At 40.5% G+C, this 16,494-nt stretch overlaps 5 protein-coding genes across 5 annotated transcripts; 3 read left to right on the top strand and 2 right to left on the bottom strand.

The window, feature by feature from the left end:
- Positions 1–417: 417 nt before the first annotated feature.
- On the bottom strand, positions 418–1,169 carry PCOAH_00045110 (Uncharacterized protein; the record flags this gene model as incomplete). The annotated part of the gene is made up of 3 exons (XM_020061295.1): positions 418–519; positions 767–832; positions 1,134–1,169. The coding sequence occupies 3 exons, from the start codon at positions 1,167–1,169 to the stop codon at positions 418–420; spliced, it is 204 nt and encodes a 67-aa protein (XP_019916776.1).
- A 1,101-nt stretch (positions 1,170–2,270) lies between these two features.
- Positions 2,271–3,982, top strand: PCOAH_00045100 (Ubiquitin carboxyl-terminal hydrolase; the record flags this gene model as incomplete). The annotated part of the gene is made up of 9 exons (XM_020061294.1): positions 2,271–2,402; positions 2,609–2,662; positions 2,769–2,837; positions 2,971–3,043; positions 3,197–3,264; positions 3,358–3,438; positions 3,550–3,603; positions 3,693–3,752; positions 3,887–3,982. 9 exons carry the CDS (start codon positions 2,271–2,273, stop codon positions 3,980–3,982), a joined length of 687 nt encoding a protein of 228 aa, XP_019916334.1.
- A 3,355-nt stretch (positions 3,983–7,337) lies between these two features.
- Positions 7,338–11,483, top strand: PCOAH_00045090 (Uncharacterized protein; the record flags this gene model as incomplete). The annotated part of the gene is made up of 1 exon (XM_020061293.1): positions 7,338–11,483. One exon carries the CDS (start codon positions 7,338–7,340, stop codon positions 11,481–11,483), a length of 4,146 nt encoding a protein of 1,381 aa, XP_019916317.1.
- Positions 11,484–13,377: 1,894 nt separating this feature from the next.
- Positions 13,378–13,833, top strand: PCOAH_00045080 (Uncharacterized protein; the record flags this gene model as incomplete). The annotated part of the gene is made up of 1 exon (XM_020061292.1): positions 13,378–13,833. The coding sequence occupies one exon, from the start codon at positions 13,378–13,380 to the stop codon at positions 13,831–13,833; it is 456 nt and encodes a 151-aa protein (XP_019916239.1).
- Positions 13,834–14,698: 865 nt separating this feature from the next.
- Positions 14,699–16,024, bottom strand: PCOAH_00045070 (60S ribosomal protein L27; the record flags this gene model as incomplete). The annotated part of the gene is made up of 4 exons (XM_020061291.1): positions 14,699–14,914; positions 15,066–15,176; positions 15,360–15,599; positions 16,014–16,024. 4 exons carry the CDS (start codon positions 16,022–16,024, stop codon positions 14,836–14,838), a joined length of 441 nt encoding a protein of 146 aa, XP_019916299.1.
- Positions 16,025–16,494: the final 470 nt, after the last annotated feature.

Below are 16,494 nucleotides of genomic sequence, written 5' to 3'. Positions count from 1 at the left end.
GCTGTGCACTTCCCCCTGCATGTATAGGTACACAAGAAGACACCCAAATCCGAGGTTAACACTCGAAGATGGGGGGAAAATTCCTCTACTATGGAAACTTAATAGGTTGAAAATTTCCCCCGTCTATAAATATCCGTTTCGATATGGTGAATTAGCATTTCATAGTTCCTTTGGGTTTAGTCGCTTTTCATGCACGCCGATGCAACATGCTTAAACATAGATGCACACGGGGTGCAAATGTATGCGTGTATATATAAACCATTTCATGTAGCTGTTCGAAAAAGCGGGGTGCGAAGAAAAAAAAAAAAGAAAAAAATTTACACAACGATACATAATTTTGAAAAGGTAAAAATTTAAAAGGGCAACAAAATTTCGGCAAGAAATCTAATATTTTATTATCCTAAAAAGTTCCCTAGCTTAATTCTTCATTTCTTGTTTCTGCTTCAATTTCAATTCCTTCTTCTTTTTTATGATTCCCTTTAAGCAGTATTTTTGGTTTTTAAAAAATTTGGGATCCAACTGAGAAGTGGGAAAAAAAAATATATATATGTGCACAAATGGGATAAGCACTCGTGGCAAAAGTGTTGCAGATGGAGCAGCGAATCCTCTGCTGTGGAAGCTACGCCGTGCAACATAAAACGCATATAATCACGACAGTGGGGGGAAGCAGCGGAAGATATAATTTCAACGCAAAAATTCCCTAAACGGGTGTGCAATACACGAGCACATATATACGTTGTTATATCAAATACGTATTTGTGCGTACCCCCTTGCGAGACATAAACTTGTGCTTCTTGGGTTTCTTAATTCCATTTTTGTGTGCCTTCCTATTCTGCGGGGGGAAACGAAAAGGGACGTAATCAAATGAGGTGATGCAAAATACGATCAAGTAGCGATATGTACACAGAGCGATCACATAAGTACGGCAACACCACATGGGGAGAAAGCAAAACTACACAATATGCTAAGGAAGGAACAAAACAGCGTTCTGTAGGGAGAACTGCTAAACAGTCCAAACGAATGGGCAGCAACAGAGAAGGACGAATGAACATAAAGCGGCCGCGAATTCATAGCGAAGCAGCGCAGTGAAAATACCCTCCTCCAAGGGGCAATTTATGTAGCCCCAAACTTACTTGGTTATGATTCGTATGGTTCTTTGACTTTGCCATGTTGCCGTTTTTTTATTCACTTTTTTGCGTTAAGGTAGATATGCTGATGTGATACGATTTATGTACACTTAGCGGTAATTTTGTAAAAAAAAATAAATGCTTTCTCGTTGATAGGGGAAAAAAGTATCTTCGAAGAAATATATTCCCTGCGAAATGGAATTTCTCTTATTTTAAAATTCGTAATAATTTTGAAAATACGACCGTGTGGGTAAGCAAAAGAGTCGCAATTTTTTTAATGAGTTTTTCCTACGAAGTATTTTATTTATTTTTTTTTTTCAAGGATGCAATTAGGGCCTATTTGTTGCCAATAAAAAAAGGGCGTTAACGGTTTGTTTTGTACGCATAAGTGAGTGGGGTTATACTTGCGAAGTAGAGTATGCTTCATCTTTTTTCCCTCCCTTTCAAAATAAGTTCACATTACATAATAGGTATGCTGCGGGACTGTCGGCGCAAAATACTATAGGGCAATTTTTCTTGCCCTTGAAAACGCTTCTCGCATACTATTGCCCCTATTTTTTCCCCGCAGTTGCATTTTAATCCCCTCTTTCCGGGTTCCAGCGTCACCATCACCTATTAAGAAATTTGAAAAAAAAAAAAAAAAAATAGCAATAAAAAGAAGCTTCGACCGAATTTGCTTAATCCGTGTAGCACATATGCACAACCTGCTAATTAAAATTTTTTTTTAAGTGCGTTGCTCTTTCGCGACCTTTTCACTCTGTTCATTTGTTTGTACACCCAACTTGGCGGCTATGCGGTCCCGAGGGGTTAAATGAAAAATCGCGGAGAATAAAAAAAAAAATAATAAATAAATAAAAATAATAAAAAAGGAAAAATAGTAATAAAATAAAAAAAAAAAAAATAAAATAATACTTCCCCCCTCAAATGCCGCTTTTTTTTATGTGCACATATTTCACACCTCAATAAGGAAAAATAAATTTGTCACCCATAAAAAGGGTACCACAGTGTAATCGCAAAAGGGTCTATATATATAAACCAACACAGGGGAGGTGCTAACGTGTAGGACAACGGTAGTGCCCTCCCTGCGTAAAACACCGCACGGTATACACCCCCCTTCCGCACATTATTTGATCACCCGCCAAAATGCTACGGAACAATATTTGGGTTCCCATCGAGTCCAACCCGGAGTCCCTCTACCTGTACTCCTGCAAACTTGGACAGACAAAGTTGGCTTTTGAGGACATCTATGGGTTTGATGCGGAGCTCTTAGATATGGTAGATCGCCTTCCAATGTCATAATATTCCTGCCTTCCTTCTGCAACGTGGAAGAGAAGTTCCTACAGTACATATAAATTTAAGAAACGTGTGCATATTTCTTCGATGCGGGGAAAACCGCAATTTTCCAATCCCCCTGCATCATAATTTTCAGCGTAGCACATTTTTTCTTTTTCTTTTTTGCAAATCCCCTCCTACGGTGACAGATCCCGCAACCCGTGCACGCAATAATACTGTTGTACCCCCTGAAAGAAGGCACGGTAATGACGCATGTATCTGCCGGGCATGTCATTTTGCCACTCCAATTTTGTATTTAATTTTTTCTTTTTTTTTCATTTTTTGGATAACCACGCTTACCACCCAAAGGTTAATCCCAATGCTGAAACGAATGGAAGTACTGAGCAAAACATGGACAATATTTGGTTCATGAAACAGGTAAACTCTTTTTGCCTGCAAAAGGCCCACACACATAAACCCCTCTCCATCGTGCAATTTGTATTCCCATTTTAAGAACCAGCATTGCAAATTTATCATTATGTGTTTCCCTTCCCCTCTCTAAAAAAAAAAGGTTGTTCCCAATTCATGTGGAACGGTGGCTCTTTTTCACCTCTATGGAAATTTAAAGAATAAATTTGAGCTAGGTAATGCTGTCTCCTACCCGCCTGTGAAGGGTACCTTGTCCGTTTGGACGATTTTCCTCGCGGAGAGAGATGGACCCTCCCCTGGGGAAAACACATCTGCTGCGTGAAATTCATCATATGTCATACCGCCCCTTTTTATGTTCCCATTTTAAGACAATGACTCCCTCTTGGCTAATTTTTTCGACAAAGTGAAGGACATGACGCCCAAAGAACGGGGGCAGGTAATTCTTCCTCGGAGCTGCACCTATATATATGCCATTGCTTCCCTCTATATGATTACACCCATATGCGTCATTGCTTCTCCTCCTTTACAGGAATTCGAAGTGAACAAGAGCATAGAACTGCTTCATCACGAATTTTCAGGAAAGGCTTCCGGCACGGGGGATGACATAGACGTAAGGTGCAACTTTTTTTTTAGGGGGGGTTGAAATAAAACTTTTCCCTATTGGAAGAATGCCCAAATGGTGTAAACAAAAAATATAACATTTTTTTTTTTTTTTTTGCAGATTGACACCCATTTTATCGTCTTTGTCGAAATTGACGGGAGGCTCGTCGAACTAGTAAGTCTTAATTTGCTTCACCCACATTTCAAGCGTAGTAATTTACAGCCAAATAAACGCCCCTTAATTCCCCTTGTTTCCCCTCGCAGGACGGAAGGAAGGACCATCCCGTTATTCATTGCACAACAACTCCAGCTAGTTTCAAATATGTAATGAATTGCCCCACTCGTTGGCATATGCGAATGTGCGCACATTCCAATGGGGGTACAACTCCGATCGGAATTTCGTCCGTCTGGCCGACGCACCACGCTTTTAAATTATATTCCACTCCTTTCTATCGCAGGACACGGGAAATATAATACAAAAAAAGTTCATAGAAAAATGCGAAGGAGACAACAGATTTTCAGCCTTAGCAGTTGTATCAAGTGATGTTGTGTAGAGGAGTTACCCACACGAATCGATGTAGCGCATAAAGATCACCCCGTTATTTCCCTCACCGTTTTATTTCTCCTTTCATATGTGAATACCTGTTTGTTAAATCCCTGCACGATCGCCAAATGGTGTATGTGCATGCGCGAATATAACGGAAAATTTACGTTTATCCGTAACAAAGTCGCTCCTGTGTCTTTTTTTTTTTTTTCTTTACCCCTCAGGGGGCACACGCGTGGTAGAGGGTACTCTCTTCTTCATTTTAGGGAATCCAGCGAATGTTGCAAAATTTGTACAGTGTGTGCATTTTCTTTATATAATATTTCAATTTTTTTTTTTTTCCCATGAGGAGACGAATATACCTCGTTAGTTCTCTTCATTTCACCACTTGGTATGGCATAATTGACATTTTTGCATTTCCGCAAGATGGTTACAAGGGTGAGTGAAATGAGGAAATGAGGAACACACCAGTAGCAATGCCCATTTCAATGGAGGATTATTTTTTGTGCAAAATGTAAGCCTGGTAATATTTTACGGCTTGGTGTGCCTGCCCTGCTTGTGCGTGGGTGTGAAGGAAAACATGGGAATGTAGTCACTTACCAGTTTAAGTGGCGTATTCCCCTTTGTGTAACTCCACATATGCAGATTAGCTTCCCATGTGGCCTGCTTCACCGCGTGGTTAGGAGTTGCACTGATGGGTAAACCTTTGAAGACATCCCATTTTTTGCGTCATTCTTTGGGGTGGTCTTAAACTCCATGTGATTAACTAATATGCGCCGAAGCGAATATATAGCACAATTTTGAAAAAAAAAAAAAAAAAAAAAAAAAAATAGCTATTTCACTGTGTGCAAGGGTAAATATGGTCCACAATTTTTCTCACTTTTACCTGAACGGTCAGGTGATTTTTTCAACTTTTTTGTTGTTGCAAGAATTGTTATGAACATGTATTTTATTTATTTATTTTTTTTTTTTTTCCTGCGCGGAATAATCCTGGCGTGGAAATAAAAAATGCGCCCCTTCAGTGGCCATTTGTGCATGCAAAAAAAAAAAAAAAAAAAAAAAAAAAAGTGAACGCGCAGGAAAGGGGCAATGGCGACCGAGCCCAAACCATGTGCAGTCGTAACAAAATTCGCAACCACAACAGCAGCTGTAACAGCACATTGAGGATGATTAAAAAAAAAATTCAACTGGCGCTAATGAAGGAGGCATAAGATGTGACACCCTTTTCGCCTTTCACCACTCTTCCCGTTGCACGGATGGTGAACCAAATGAGGTGTGGAAATTTCACGCGAGGGGATGACCTCCATAGGGGCACTAAACACTTTTCACTCTACATATCTGCAAAAGGAATACGCTAATTTTTTTTTTTTTTTATTCCTCTCACCCGTTTATTTGGCCCTTTAACAGTGCGATCATTAGCACCTGGTACCAATTGGGCGACGCGCGATAACGCACAGGATAGCATACGGGTGTGCCGCATGCAGAGCAATACGAATGCAGAAGGAACAGAAAAAAAAAAAAAAAAAAAGCGCAACGGAAGAGTGTACTACTCGATATGGAAAGAAACCCCGAAAAGTGAACCCTTTACATTTTACACGGGTGAAAAGTTTCCTTTTTTTTTTTAGCCATGTTTTGAAAGTTACTGGTGCGCTTGCTTTTTCCGCAACTATTGTTCACTCGTTTTATTATTCACCCGCTCAAGTGTTAATGAACCGTTTACCTGCCACCTCCTCCGTGTAAGCCCCGTGTACCCTTTGCTCCGCAAGGGCTAACACTCGTCACGTCACGTGCATGTGCATGTGCAGTTCATTCATTCTTAGCAATTTGGGGGGGCGCAATAATACCTGCACGCCACATGTGTCTATAGGTGTGTCTCTGTCAAAACTGAAAGTGGCACTTCCACGCGACTTTGCTGGGGGAAAAATTGCACCCCACGTATTGCCTCACGTTTTGCTCACTTTTCGTATTTTCCCTATCGCGTTTTCAATTTTTTTCAATTTGTTTGCCAACTTTTGCCCCCGCCCCCCCTAACACAAGTGCACTCATAAAAGAGCATCCACTCACATGTGCCTTTTCACCCCCTCGCGGAAGCTACTACACATAGTAACTTTTTTATTATCTGCTTGTGTGCCCCAGATTGCCAAGCAACTACCACCCACTTTGTCAAGCCATTTCCCCACATTTACAGAGCCAAAAAAAAAAAAAAAAAAAAAAAAATGCAATTTGCTTAACAATATTATCTGTAACACAACACCAAATAATAAGTAACTCCCATTTCCATTGCAACCATGTCGAACTGTTTCACAAGGCAAGTTGCACGTTCTTTGATTTTTTTCCCCAACCTTATGCATTTATTTTTTTTCTGTGCAAATGGTACATTGTTACGAGCCCTGTGTTGCACCAGAAATGTTGTATAGACTGTATTAATTTTTTTTTTTTTTTCCTTTTTCACCTACGTGGATTTGCGAATACTGAGCGGTTGTTGATACATGACCCTTAATCGTTTAATCCAAGGAATACGATGACACGCACGACGTCGCCATTCACATCACATGCACTTGTGCACATGCAAATGCAAATACTTCCCCGTGACTGCATTTCCGTGTGCTTCATCCTCCCCGAGTGAAAGCCCCGTGCCAATTCATCACAACGCATTTAGCTGAATTTTTCACATTACATAGCTGAACGATATAATCTGCCATTTGATGATACAAGTGTGCTTATATGCAAAAGGGCAGAGATGCTTACCACAGTCACACACACACCCCTTTCCCCCCTTTTCCTTCCTACACGCGGCAAAACAGATTGTTAAAAAAGGAAAAAATTAAAACTCCGTTCTGTGAGAAAAAGTGGATAGATTTAAGCGACTCAAAAGTAATTAATAAAATCTGTTTTCACTTTTTTTTTTTTTTTTTTTGATCATATTTCTGCTTGGAGAGTCTTGCGCTGTGTGAAATTAATTGTTTGCTGAGTGGAAAGGGTCGTTCTCCCCCTTTGACATTCGCATGTATTGTGTACTGTCTTGTGCTTTCCCCCCTGCCTGTTTATCCCGCGTGAAGTTGTTCTATGTTGAATTTCTTCCTTTCGTATCTGGGTGGACGCTACGTCTTTTATTTGTATTGTGTCTTCGTTAAGTTCATTTAATTGCTCTCTTTTTGGTGAAAATATCCTCCCCTACTGTGCATGCACTTTTGTGTAACAGTGTTGCCTATGTTGTCACTAGACAAGGTGTTCCTTGTGAAAGCCTTTCCTACTCTACATTCTGCAATTCTCTGATTTAAAATTTTATGAAGTTTCATTGACGCAAGTGCGGGTTGAAGGGTGCCTTCCCAAATAGGTTTCTTCCTCGCCGCTGCACCAAAAAAATGATGGAGCAAATCCAAAGTGACGAATTACTTAATCCACGCAAAGAAAGGAAAATAATTAGAAACATAAAAAGTATGTCTCGAACGAATTCCATTAACTATGAAGGTGTAAATGGGGAGATGAAAATTAACCTGAACAGCAAGGTGAAAATGGTCAAAAGTTGTGCAAGAAAAAATTACACCCATGGTGGCAAAGTACCCACACTAAACTATGCTACACCTACGGAAGAGAAGAATAGACAGACTAGTAACGATGGCAGAAGTAAACAAAGTAAAGGGAAAACACTTCTTGGTAAAATAAAAACGTGCCGTGCAAAACGAATTAAACAGAGGAATCAGCCAAATGTAAAACAAAGCAACGAAATGAATCCGCCCTGTGTAGATGCAGAGGAAAGAAACAGCTATGTAAAGGGAGTTGACACGAATCACGGATCCCTTAAAAACGTGAGACAACTTCGCGTCGACCTGCAGTTCTTCCTCAGAAATGCGCAGTACCTTAACGAAGCCTTTTTCAAAAGAGACACTCTCCAGTCCAATCGAACTAAAAAGGAAATTCTAAAAATGGGTGAACAAAATGTAGTGACCACAGAAGAGGATCGCCCTGACTGTGCAGGAAATTCGGCCAAGGAGTTAGTAACAAATGAACAATCTGCAGGTAAAGGAGAAATAGGCACAAAAGAGACGCAAAGTTCGACCCATCAGCAGTGCAGCCAAAGTTTTACGCAAACCCATGAGGGGACTGCCGAAATGGCTGGAAAGAATCCTCAAAATGAATCCTCACTTAGTTGCTACCAAATTAGACATACCACTATGAAGGAGGCTACTACTGACCCTCCGAATAAACAGAATTCTTTACTCATGGGTGAGCAAAAAAGGAGCGAAAGGAAGTGCAGACAAAGGGGCAAAACTCGCAACAGGCACACTCCAAGCAGTGACAATGATGACAATAACATTGCAGACGTTCAGCACGTAAGAAAAAGAATGAAATGGGACGTCTATTCGGAAAGGCCACTCAGAATAAATGGAGAGCAGATGTGCAAGGAGAGCACAGATTCGGTGAATAAGGGCCCCCTCAATAGCAACACTGGCAGTACAGGCAATCAAGGCATCCCCGAAAACGTCCCCTATGACCACGTCGAAGACATCATCGATAGGGTTAACCTAAACGGAACACAACTCCACACGGATCAGAGCAGCACCAACAAAGGGGAACCCCCGAAAAGAAAAAATTGCAGTATTCCCACCGAACGGGCATACAACATAAAGGATATAATAGACAGAAACGTTTTAACAAATTTTATTAAGTGCGTTAATAAGCAATACATGAATGGGAACAGAAATGAACCCAATCAAACTGCAGTTAAGGATAGAAATGGAAAGAACGATAAAGGGAAATTGTTGCCTGTATGTACTCCCGGGTGTTCGACAAGGGGAGTGACCTACGGAAGCAAAGAGGTAGATCATCGTGGGGAAGACAAGAACAGTGAAGATAAAACCGATGGTCATAATTTCCATGTTGTGCAGTCTGTACAATCTGTGCGGGATGGCCAATGTGATGAGAAGAAGCAGCAGCAGGGAGGTAACTCCAATGTGCACATTAACCCCTATGACCGCCCCTACAGCGGTGAAATGGAAAAGCTGAAGAAGTCACCCAAAAGCAAGGACCCCTCATGCAATGGGGAAAATGTCTTCGCAAATTGTCCTACCACATGTGCCAGTGCCGAAAAGGAGATATCCCACATGGTGAATAAAAATGCACAAGTGAAAAATAAGTTGATCCAATTGAACAGCCTTAAGAATGAACCTCCTAGCCATTTCCGCAGAGGCTACAATGATGATCTGGTAACACATGAAAAAGGAAATCCTTCCAAAGAAGCCACTGTAAAAACGAAGGAAGCCAATAAAAATGACCACATGGCAACGGAAAAGTTAACCCCCAATTTAGCCTTTAACAAAATGTATGAAGATGAGTCCTCTGCTCTTATTAGGAAGTACCAGGAGATTCTTCTGCAGAATGTTTCCAAGTCACCTCCCCATGTAGACAAGAAAGAATTTGAAAAATGCAAGTATTGCGTTTTGCACATTTTGAACCAGCACAGGGGGGAAGACGGGGACAGCCAAAACGGCAACCAAAACGGTAACCAAAGCGATAACCTCCTTTGTAAGGACGGCAAATGCGTTGACGATGGGCTAAAGAACGAAGCGAAAGCCACCGCCCATACCGGGGCAACCAAGGCCGGCATCTACCAAGACATCGCTCATATAGGCGACCTCACAAAGAGCTTCAAGGGCAACTACGAATCTTTGAAAAATTACCTGAACAATTTAAACAAGAAAGAAAAAAACGTTCACGACTACCTTCTAAACCTTTACTGCTATGCCTACATAAGGCAGTGCGCTGTCAATAAGGCGAAGACGGCAGATGGAAACAACCCCACTGTTAGCAAGGAAGAAGAGAATAAGGGGAAGACGATCGAAGGAACTCTTCCCAACAATATGAACAACCATTACGGCAAAGATAAGGGGGACTCCGTGAATAGTCATTCTGTGAAGGGAATTAATGAGAACGCTAATAGTGAAGAAAAGGGAAAAAACAGCCCCCCCAATTTGTCAAATGAGGGGGTAAAGCTCTCCAATAGCGCCCCAAGCAACAGCAGAGGTTACAACGGTGGTAAGGACTTTTCCGCAAACTGTAATCAGAGGCAGGTGTGCAGCAGCGTGACGAAGGAGGATCGAAAAGCAGATCAGTCAACAGATCAGCCAACAGATCAGCCAGCAGATCACAAGGCGGAACACGTGACAGGGAGCAACCCCCTCCGCGTGAACGAAAAACCTAGTGTCGACGCAAAAAATGGCGAAATTAGAAAAATTCTGTGCAGATACTACAACTACTTGAAGCTAAAAAATTACATCATCCCTTATAACATGTACAACAATTCCACGGGGGTGACCAACAAAGAGAGCAGCCTCAGTCAGGGTGGAGCAAAGGATAAGCATAATAACAACAACGATGAGAGCAATGATAAAAGTAGACACAACAACAGAAATGCAACCATAGAAGAGGACCTCATTAACATATCATACAATTTCATCACAGAACATAGAGGGCCAAATAATAACCTAACCTATGATCATTTTTGCAATTTTCACAAAAAAGAATTTTTTAAAAAAAGGACAAACAATATGCTAAATAGAACAGACGAAGCTGCTACGAAAAAATGGGATGAACCGAAACTGCAATACAGTGATTACAACACCCGGTTAATGAGCAGTTACACTTATGATGGTCATCACAGCAAGAACGCTTACAAGAAGAAAAATAACGGAAGTCATTTTTACCTGTTCAAATATTTAATAGAAAATTTGAACCGAGAAGAACTACAAAAGTTGATGCTTTGTCAGTGCTGTTATGTGATAAAAAAAATCGAAAATAAAATGACCCCCCTGGATGTGATTTTAGATACCCAGATTTTGTTTCATGACTGTAACAGGTACTTTAAGAACCAGGGTTGGGTAGACAACAATGGAATTTCTCAGGAGGGGGCAAAGTTAGAGACGCACAATTTAGGGAAGGATAGTCGTTCCGCTAGTAGAAGCAACCCCGGTGAAGGTCTCCACTTTAATGCATTGCATAGGAATGAACTTGCGAAATTGCACAACGGGGTGGGCACAAATGGGGGCAAACCTCCTCAGAACAGAAGAGCCGCCCCCACGTGCTCTAACCCGTCTGAGGTTAGCCACCACGCCAACAGCAGCAGTGACCAAACCAATAAGGGACACACCACCAGTAGCAGAAGCAGCGTCCACTTTTACAATTTTGAAAACCACGAAGTATCCATGACCTCCACGACGGCGTCTATGAGTTGGCAAGGAAAAGCATTCGCAAATGAAAAAAATAAAAACGAAGAAAAGTGCAACGAAAAGTGGAAAAGGAAAAATGACAAGGGGAGAAATAATCACCTAGCTGGAAAAGCAGAAAAGGAAAATAAAGAAAAAGTGAAGAGGTACCAAAAGGCACGCAGTAACATAGACTGCAGCAAGTTCGAAAGCGCATTGTTTAGAATAGCTAGCCGCAAATTGAGGGACCTACACAGTCAGGGGGAGAATATCTACACGAGGGGCAAACGGATGCCCGACACTGCGTAGAGAGCAACACCGGATTGAAGTGCACGCATGGTATGGTCCATACACATGTACATACATAGGTTTGTTCTCGTATGGTGGGGTGATTATAGTCCTGGGAAAAGGGTCCCCAAAGGAGACGAACTCAACGCAGAGTACATGTACCATGCGTAGGTTTTAACATTCGTGACAAGTTGTGCGTGGGAATGGAGCTCGGAAGAGACAGATTTATGTACCACTTTTCACCACAGGTGGACCAAAAAATATGCAGGAAAATACATACGCAGGGGGGAAGTGGACAAGGGGAATGAATAAGTGCCCATTTTATGAACATTTACACGTGCATATATTCATTTGCGCTGTTATTTCTCCTTGCCCGACCTTCCAGCAGTGACGAATTTGTTACACCTGCAGATACTTCTCACTGGTTACACGCATGAGGGACACGCGTACTCACATGTTCCCGCAACAGTTTGCTGCACATGCGTATTCGTACATGTGTGAACGTATGTTCTTGTGGGGGGTGAGCGCATCACACGTACCTTCTAATGCTGTGAGGAAATTAAAACCTGTTTTCCCCCTCTTCTCCACATTCATTTCCCCCAATGTGTGCCCAAAAAACTTTTAAAAAAACAACCTGTATTTTTAAGAGAAACGAACTGTATGGCCATTTTAGCGAACTTTGGTTTTTTATTTAATTATGACATGTTCATAAGAAAAGTGTGCAAATTTTTTTTTTTTTTTTTAAATTTACCTGACTTGTTCAGAAAAAAAAAGAAAAAAACGCACAAAAAGTTGCAGCGTGATGGAACTTGCTTTTATCGAAATATGAATCCCTTCCGTTTAGTCCACATGTTGGCCCACCGGGTTGGCATGCGCAAAAAAGCACAGAACAGAATAGAACAAAACAGAACAGTACGTCACGGTACATCAACGTAACGTGTATATAAGCAGAAGGGTGTTTCCCCAGTAGGGGCGCAGTGAAATAAATTCACCTCCATAGGGGCGGCACACCTAGTACACATAAATATACACATATATGTATTTACCCACCCGCTGTACACATGTTACACATATATATTTGTACATTTTGTTTTTTTGTTTTTTGCCACCAGGACTGGTGGGTCGCGGAGGCAAATTCTGAAGAGCCCCCTTTTTGCTTCACCAAAGTTGTATTTTTCAGCCTTGACATTTTCTTCCTTTTGACATCACGATGTGTATAACGAACAGAAAAATTCGTGTAATGAACAGAAAAATTCGTGTAATGAACAGAAAAAGTCGTGTAATTTTTTGAAGGTGTAACTAACGTTAAATGGGATGATTTGTTCACTTTAGATGAAGGAATTTACGCTCTTCCTTTCTTTCCTTTTTTCTTTTTTTTTTTTTTTTTCTGGTATTGTTCCCGTCCCTTTTGCGCACGTAATTGCAAAAATTGTTCTGTTCTATCTGAAGCATTTTTTGCCACTTGGAAAACCCACGGGCAGGGCGAAATCAAAAAAAAAAAAAAAAAAGCAAAAAAAAGGGAAAAGAGTTTTTCCATTAAATCTTTTTTTTTTTTTGTTGTTAATCGATTATATAATTGTTCCTCTTTAATTTAATCCACTATTTTTTCTTTTTTACCTTTAACCAATTTTTCGTCCTTCCCGTTTGTTCTATTTCAACGCATAGCTGGTTTCCCCACAGTTGTGTGCAGGTGCGCGTATAGAAATATATTTATACGGTTTATACATAGTGGCGCACGAACCGAAATTCCGGTTGGTTAGTTACAGCCTAAATTCTCCCGAAAACTGTTCGATTCGTTTTTTTTTTTTTGCTGGGTTGCACGATAGGGAAAGTTTTCCACCTTTCTACGCCATCATTTTTTTCGTTCACTAATTTGCCTGGCTACTGCCTCACCTGACCACGTCCCCCCCTCAACATGGGAAACAAACTGTGCTGCGTAAACAACGACTTGCAAAACAGCAAGTCGAGCATAGATATATATAAATATGACCCCAGAGAAATATACGGAGATTATGGTGACTGGACACTGGAGAGCTGGATCGACAAGTACAAAAATGGAAACTCAATTAAGGTTGCCTTTCCAGATGGTAATGAAATTCAGTGCCACTTTAAAATTTTTCTCAAGGAAAAATGTTTTGAGTTATCCCTGGACAATAAAGTTCGAATCATAAAATTCAATGACATAAATTGTATACTTCACAGAAACAGCTGCGAAACGTTATTAGAGTCAGAGCAGAATTTATTAAAGTCCCCGAAGGTCATAGGTATTCGCTTAATAAGTACACTTAAGGCCATTGCGTTTGCCATGGACAGCCCAGCAGAAGCAAGGATGTTTTACGAATTTATAGAAAAGTACTGCCTAAATGGTTAAATGAAGCGAAAAAAAAAAAAACATCAAACGGGAAGTTTCCCCGGTACGCATAACACGTACCATTTAGAATAACAAAGTGTACTAATTAAACGAGGGAAGGATGTCCACTTCGCAGGTGACTCTTGGGAACAGGCGCAAACCTCGTCACGCCATTCTGTCCTGTACCCACGTGTGTGTATTACTGTATACAATGCGTGTAAGGGGTACACCCCAAGGTTCCTACGCCTGCACTTGCACACATGCAACCTTTTACATAATTCGAACTCCTTTTCAATTGACGCATTTTAAACCACGCTTATTTTCCCCAACCTTAAAAACAACACTTATACAAATCTTATCTCCCTTTTTAAACTTATCTGTATTTGGGAATTTGATCTCCACATGTACATACACGCTGTGCTCTTTGGTTAACTTTATTTTTTTTTTTTACCCATATTATCCCTTTTTTTTTAACCATGTAAGCGTCTTTTTTGACTCCTCCAAAGTGCACACACATATATATATTTTTTTTAATTTTTTCTTGATTCGTACAATAATAACCCCAATGTATGCACACGCCTATATGTTAACCATTTTAATTACCTCTTTTAATGGCAAATTTGGAGTAGCATACAATGAACAAATCGCAGGGTGTGACAGAGTGGCTGCGTCCGGAAGGGATGTATACACTTCGGGGGAAGTATTCCAAAAAAAAAAGAGTAAAGAACGGGGGGGTAAAAGTCCCCCTCCCCTATTTGCACTTAATGTCAATTAAGCCTCCTTTTTTTTTTTTTTCATATTTTAAATAAATTTCCTTTTTTTCAACATTCCGAGCAGCTTTATAACTTACTCGTTATTTTCCACGTCAGTTTGTCTTACAAAATGCTTAACTAAGCATGCAACGCCTTTTTTGTTCTTTATCACATGAAATTAAAATAATGGCAAAAAATGCACGATATATAAAATGCGAAAAGAAAAAAAAAAAAAAAATTATTAGGCAAATTGCACAAGGGTGATGCAAACTCAGAAGTATAATTTCTTGTGCAAGAATGAAATGTCCTTGGAAACTTCACCGGTTTTTTTGTTAATTGGGTCTAAGAATCTGCACAAAGGGGAAAGAAAAAAGAAATCAATTAAGGGTGCATTCATAAAGTGCACGATGTAACATCCAATTGGATGGAGTGTAAAAAAAAGAAAAAACGAACACACACAATGCATGATTAAACAAACTTGAGTAAACCGTGCAAACTTACTTATCTCTGAACATTTTTCCCAACTTTTTAACTTCCTTCTTTTTATTCTTGGATTTCAAAACCTCCTCCGATGCTAAACTTTTAATGTCAAAGTCGTTGGCCACTTGGTATCTGCGGGGCGTACATGAACAAGTAACGTTGCGTCAAATGAAATGGGATTTTTCATGAACCATGCACTGGTATAGCCACCACTACGGGTTCATATATAGAACCAGTTGCAACGGACTTCACTACACATAGCCGCTGCAACAGACACGCACACTTTTTTTTTGAGCCGCTCCTCTTTGTGCTTACCTCGTTGGGAGAATGTGGTTCACGTTAATGTACTTTACAAACGCCTTGACCTTGGATCTCTTCAGAATTTTCTTCTTGGACATTTTTTTGGTAACCTTCAGTGGGTGCTTTTCTATTCCCGCAACGAGGCAATAGCTGTAGGGTCTCTCCCTCGTTTGGCTTTCATAGGTGTTAATAATTATTGCCTTCTTTCCAGCTCTACGTCCATTCAACATGATAACAACTTTTCCTGGCTTGAGTCTGCAAGGGGGAGCAGCAAAAATCAGGGGTGATGAACATAAACAAATAAGAGCGCAGGTGTGGCAGCTGCTTCACATAGTAGCTGGTATATCCCCTCTCTCAGATGCATGTAAATGTAGAAGTTCCCCTCCCTCTGCAGGCAAACTGCAAGCAGAGATGCGGAAGGCAAAAGTGCCTTCTTCCGGTATGCACTTGTTAAAGTCACTTAAAAATTGCAAATTGTGCAGTGCTACGGGGGAGTAGAAGCTTTGCCAACAAAGCGGAAAACACAAATGCGGCATCAGTACAACACCAAAATGAGCCCTAAAAAGTGGTAGCTATTTTCCCCCTCTAGGTTATTGCCACAAACGTGTATTCCCTTTTTGGGGAGTTCACATTTCGCTCTCTCTTCACAACGTTAGCGGTATAACTTACAATTTTCCCATTTTGAACAGCAGGTCAGGGTAAGTATACTACTTGGTGGTATCTATTTTTGTAAAATTCAAGGGGAGTATATTATATTCCAAAAGGATGAGAAAAACTTCGCAAAAAGGAAAGCGCAAATTAACGAATGGCCTCTAACTTCCTTTATTTTGCAATGTTTTTTTTTTTTTTTTTTGTGATATGTTAAAAAAAGCTATTTTAAATATAAAATGCCAAACGGTTGTTTAAGCATTATCTGATTTTCAAAGCTCACGTGGTTTCGAAAAAATTTGCGAAATGTTTTTCCCTCAGGAGGTTAAAATAAAAAAGCGTGGAACGGATAATGCCGCTTCGGAACAAAGTGAACAGAAAATAACGGAGCGGCCGTTCAAATGGAAAAAGGGCAACTCCCCGTGAAGAAGAAGGATGTGAAAAAAACGTAACGCACAAATGGGAAGTGACAATAAATTATCGTATGCGCACGTGCCGTCAT

Source organism: Plasmodium coatneyi, chromosome 12 (assembly GCF_001680005.1).
Source record: "Plasmodium coatneyi strain Hackeri chromosome 12, complete sequence".
Classification (NCBI taxonomy): domain Eukaryota; phylum Apicomplexa; class Aconoidasida; order Haemosporida; family Plasmodiidae; genus Plasmodium; species Plasmodium coatneyi.
Note: the sequence above shows the minus strand (reverse complement) of the source record. Positions and strands in the feature narration are given on the sequence as shown.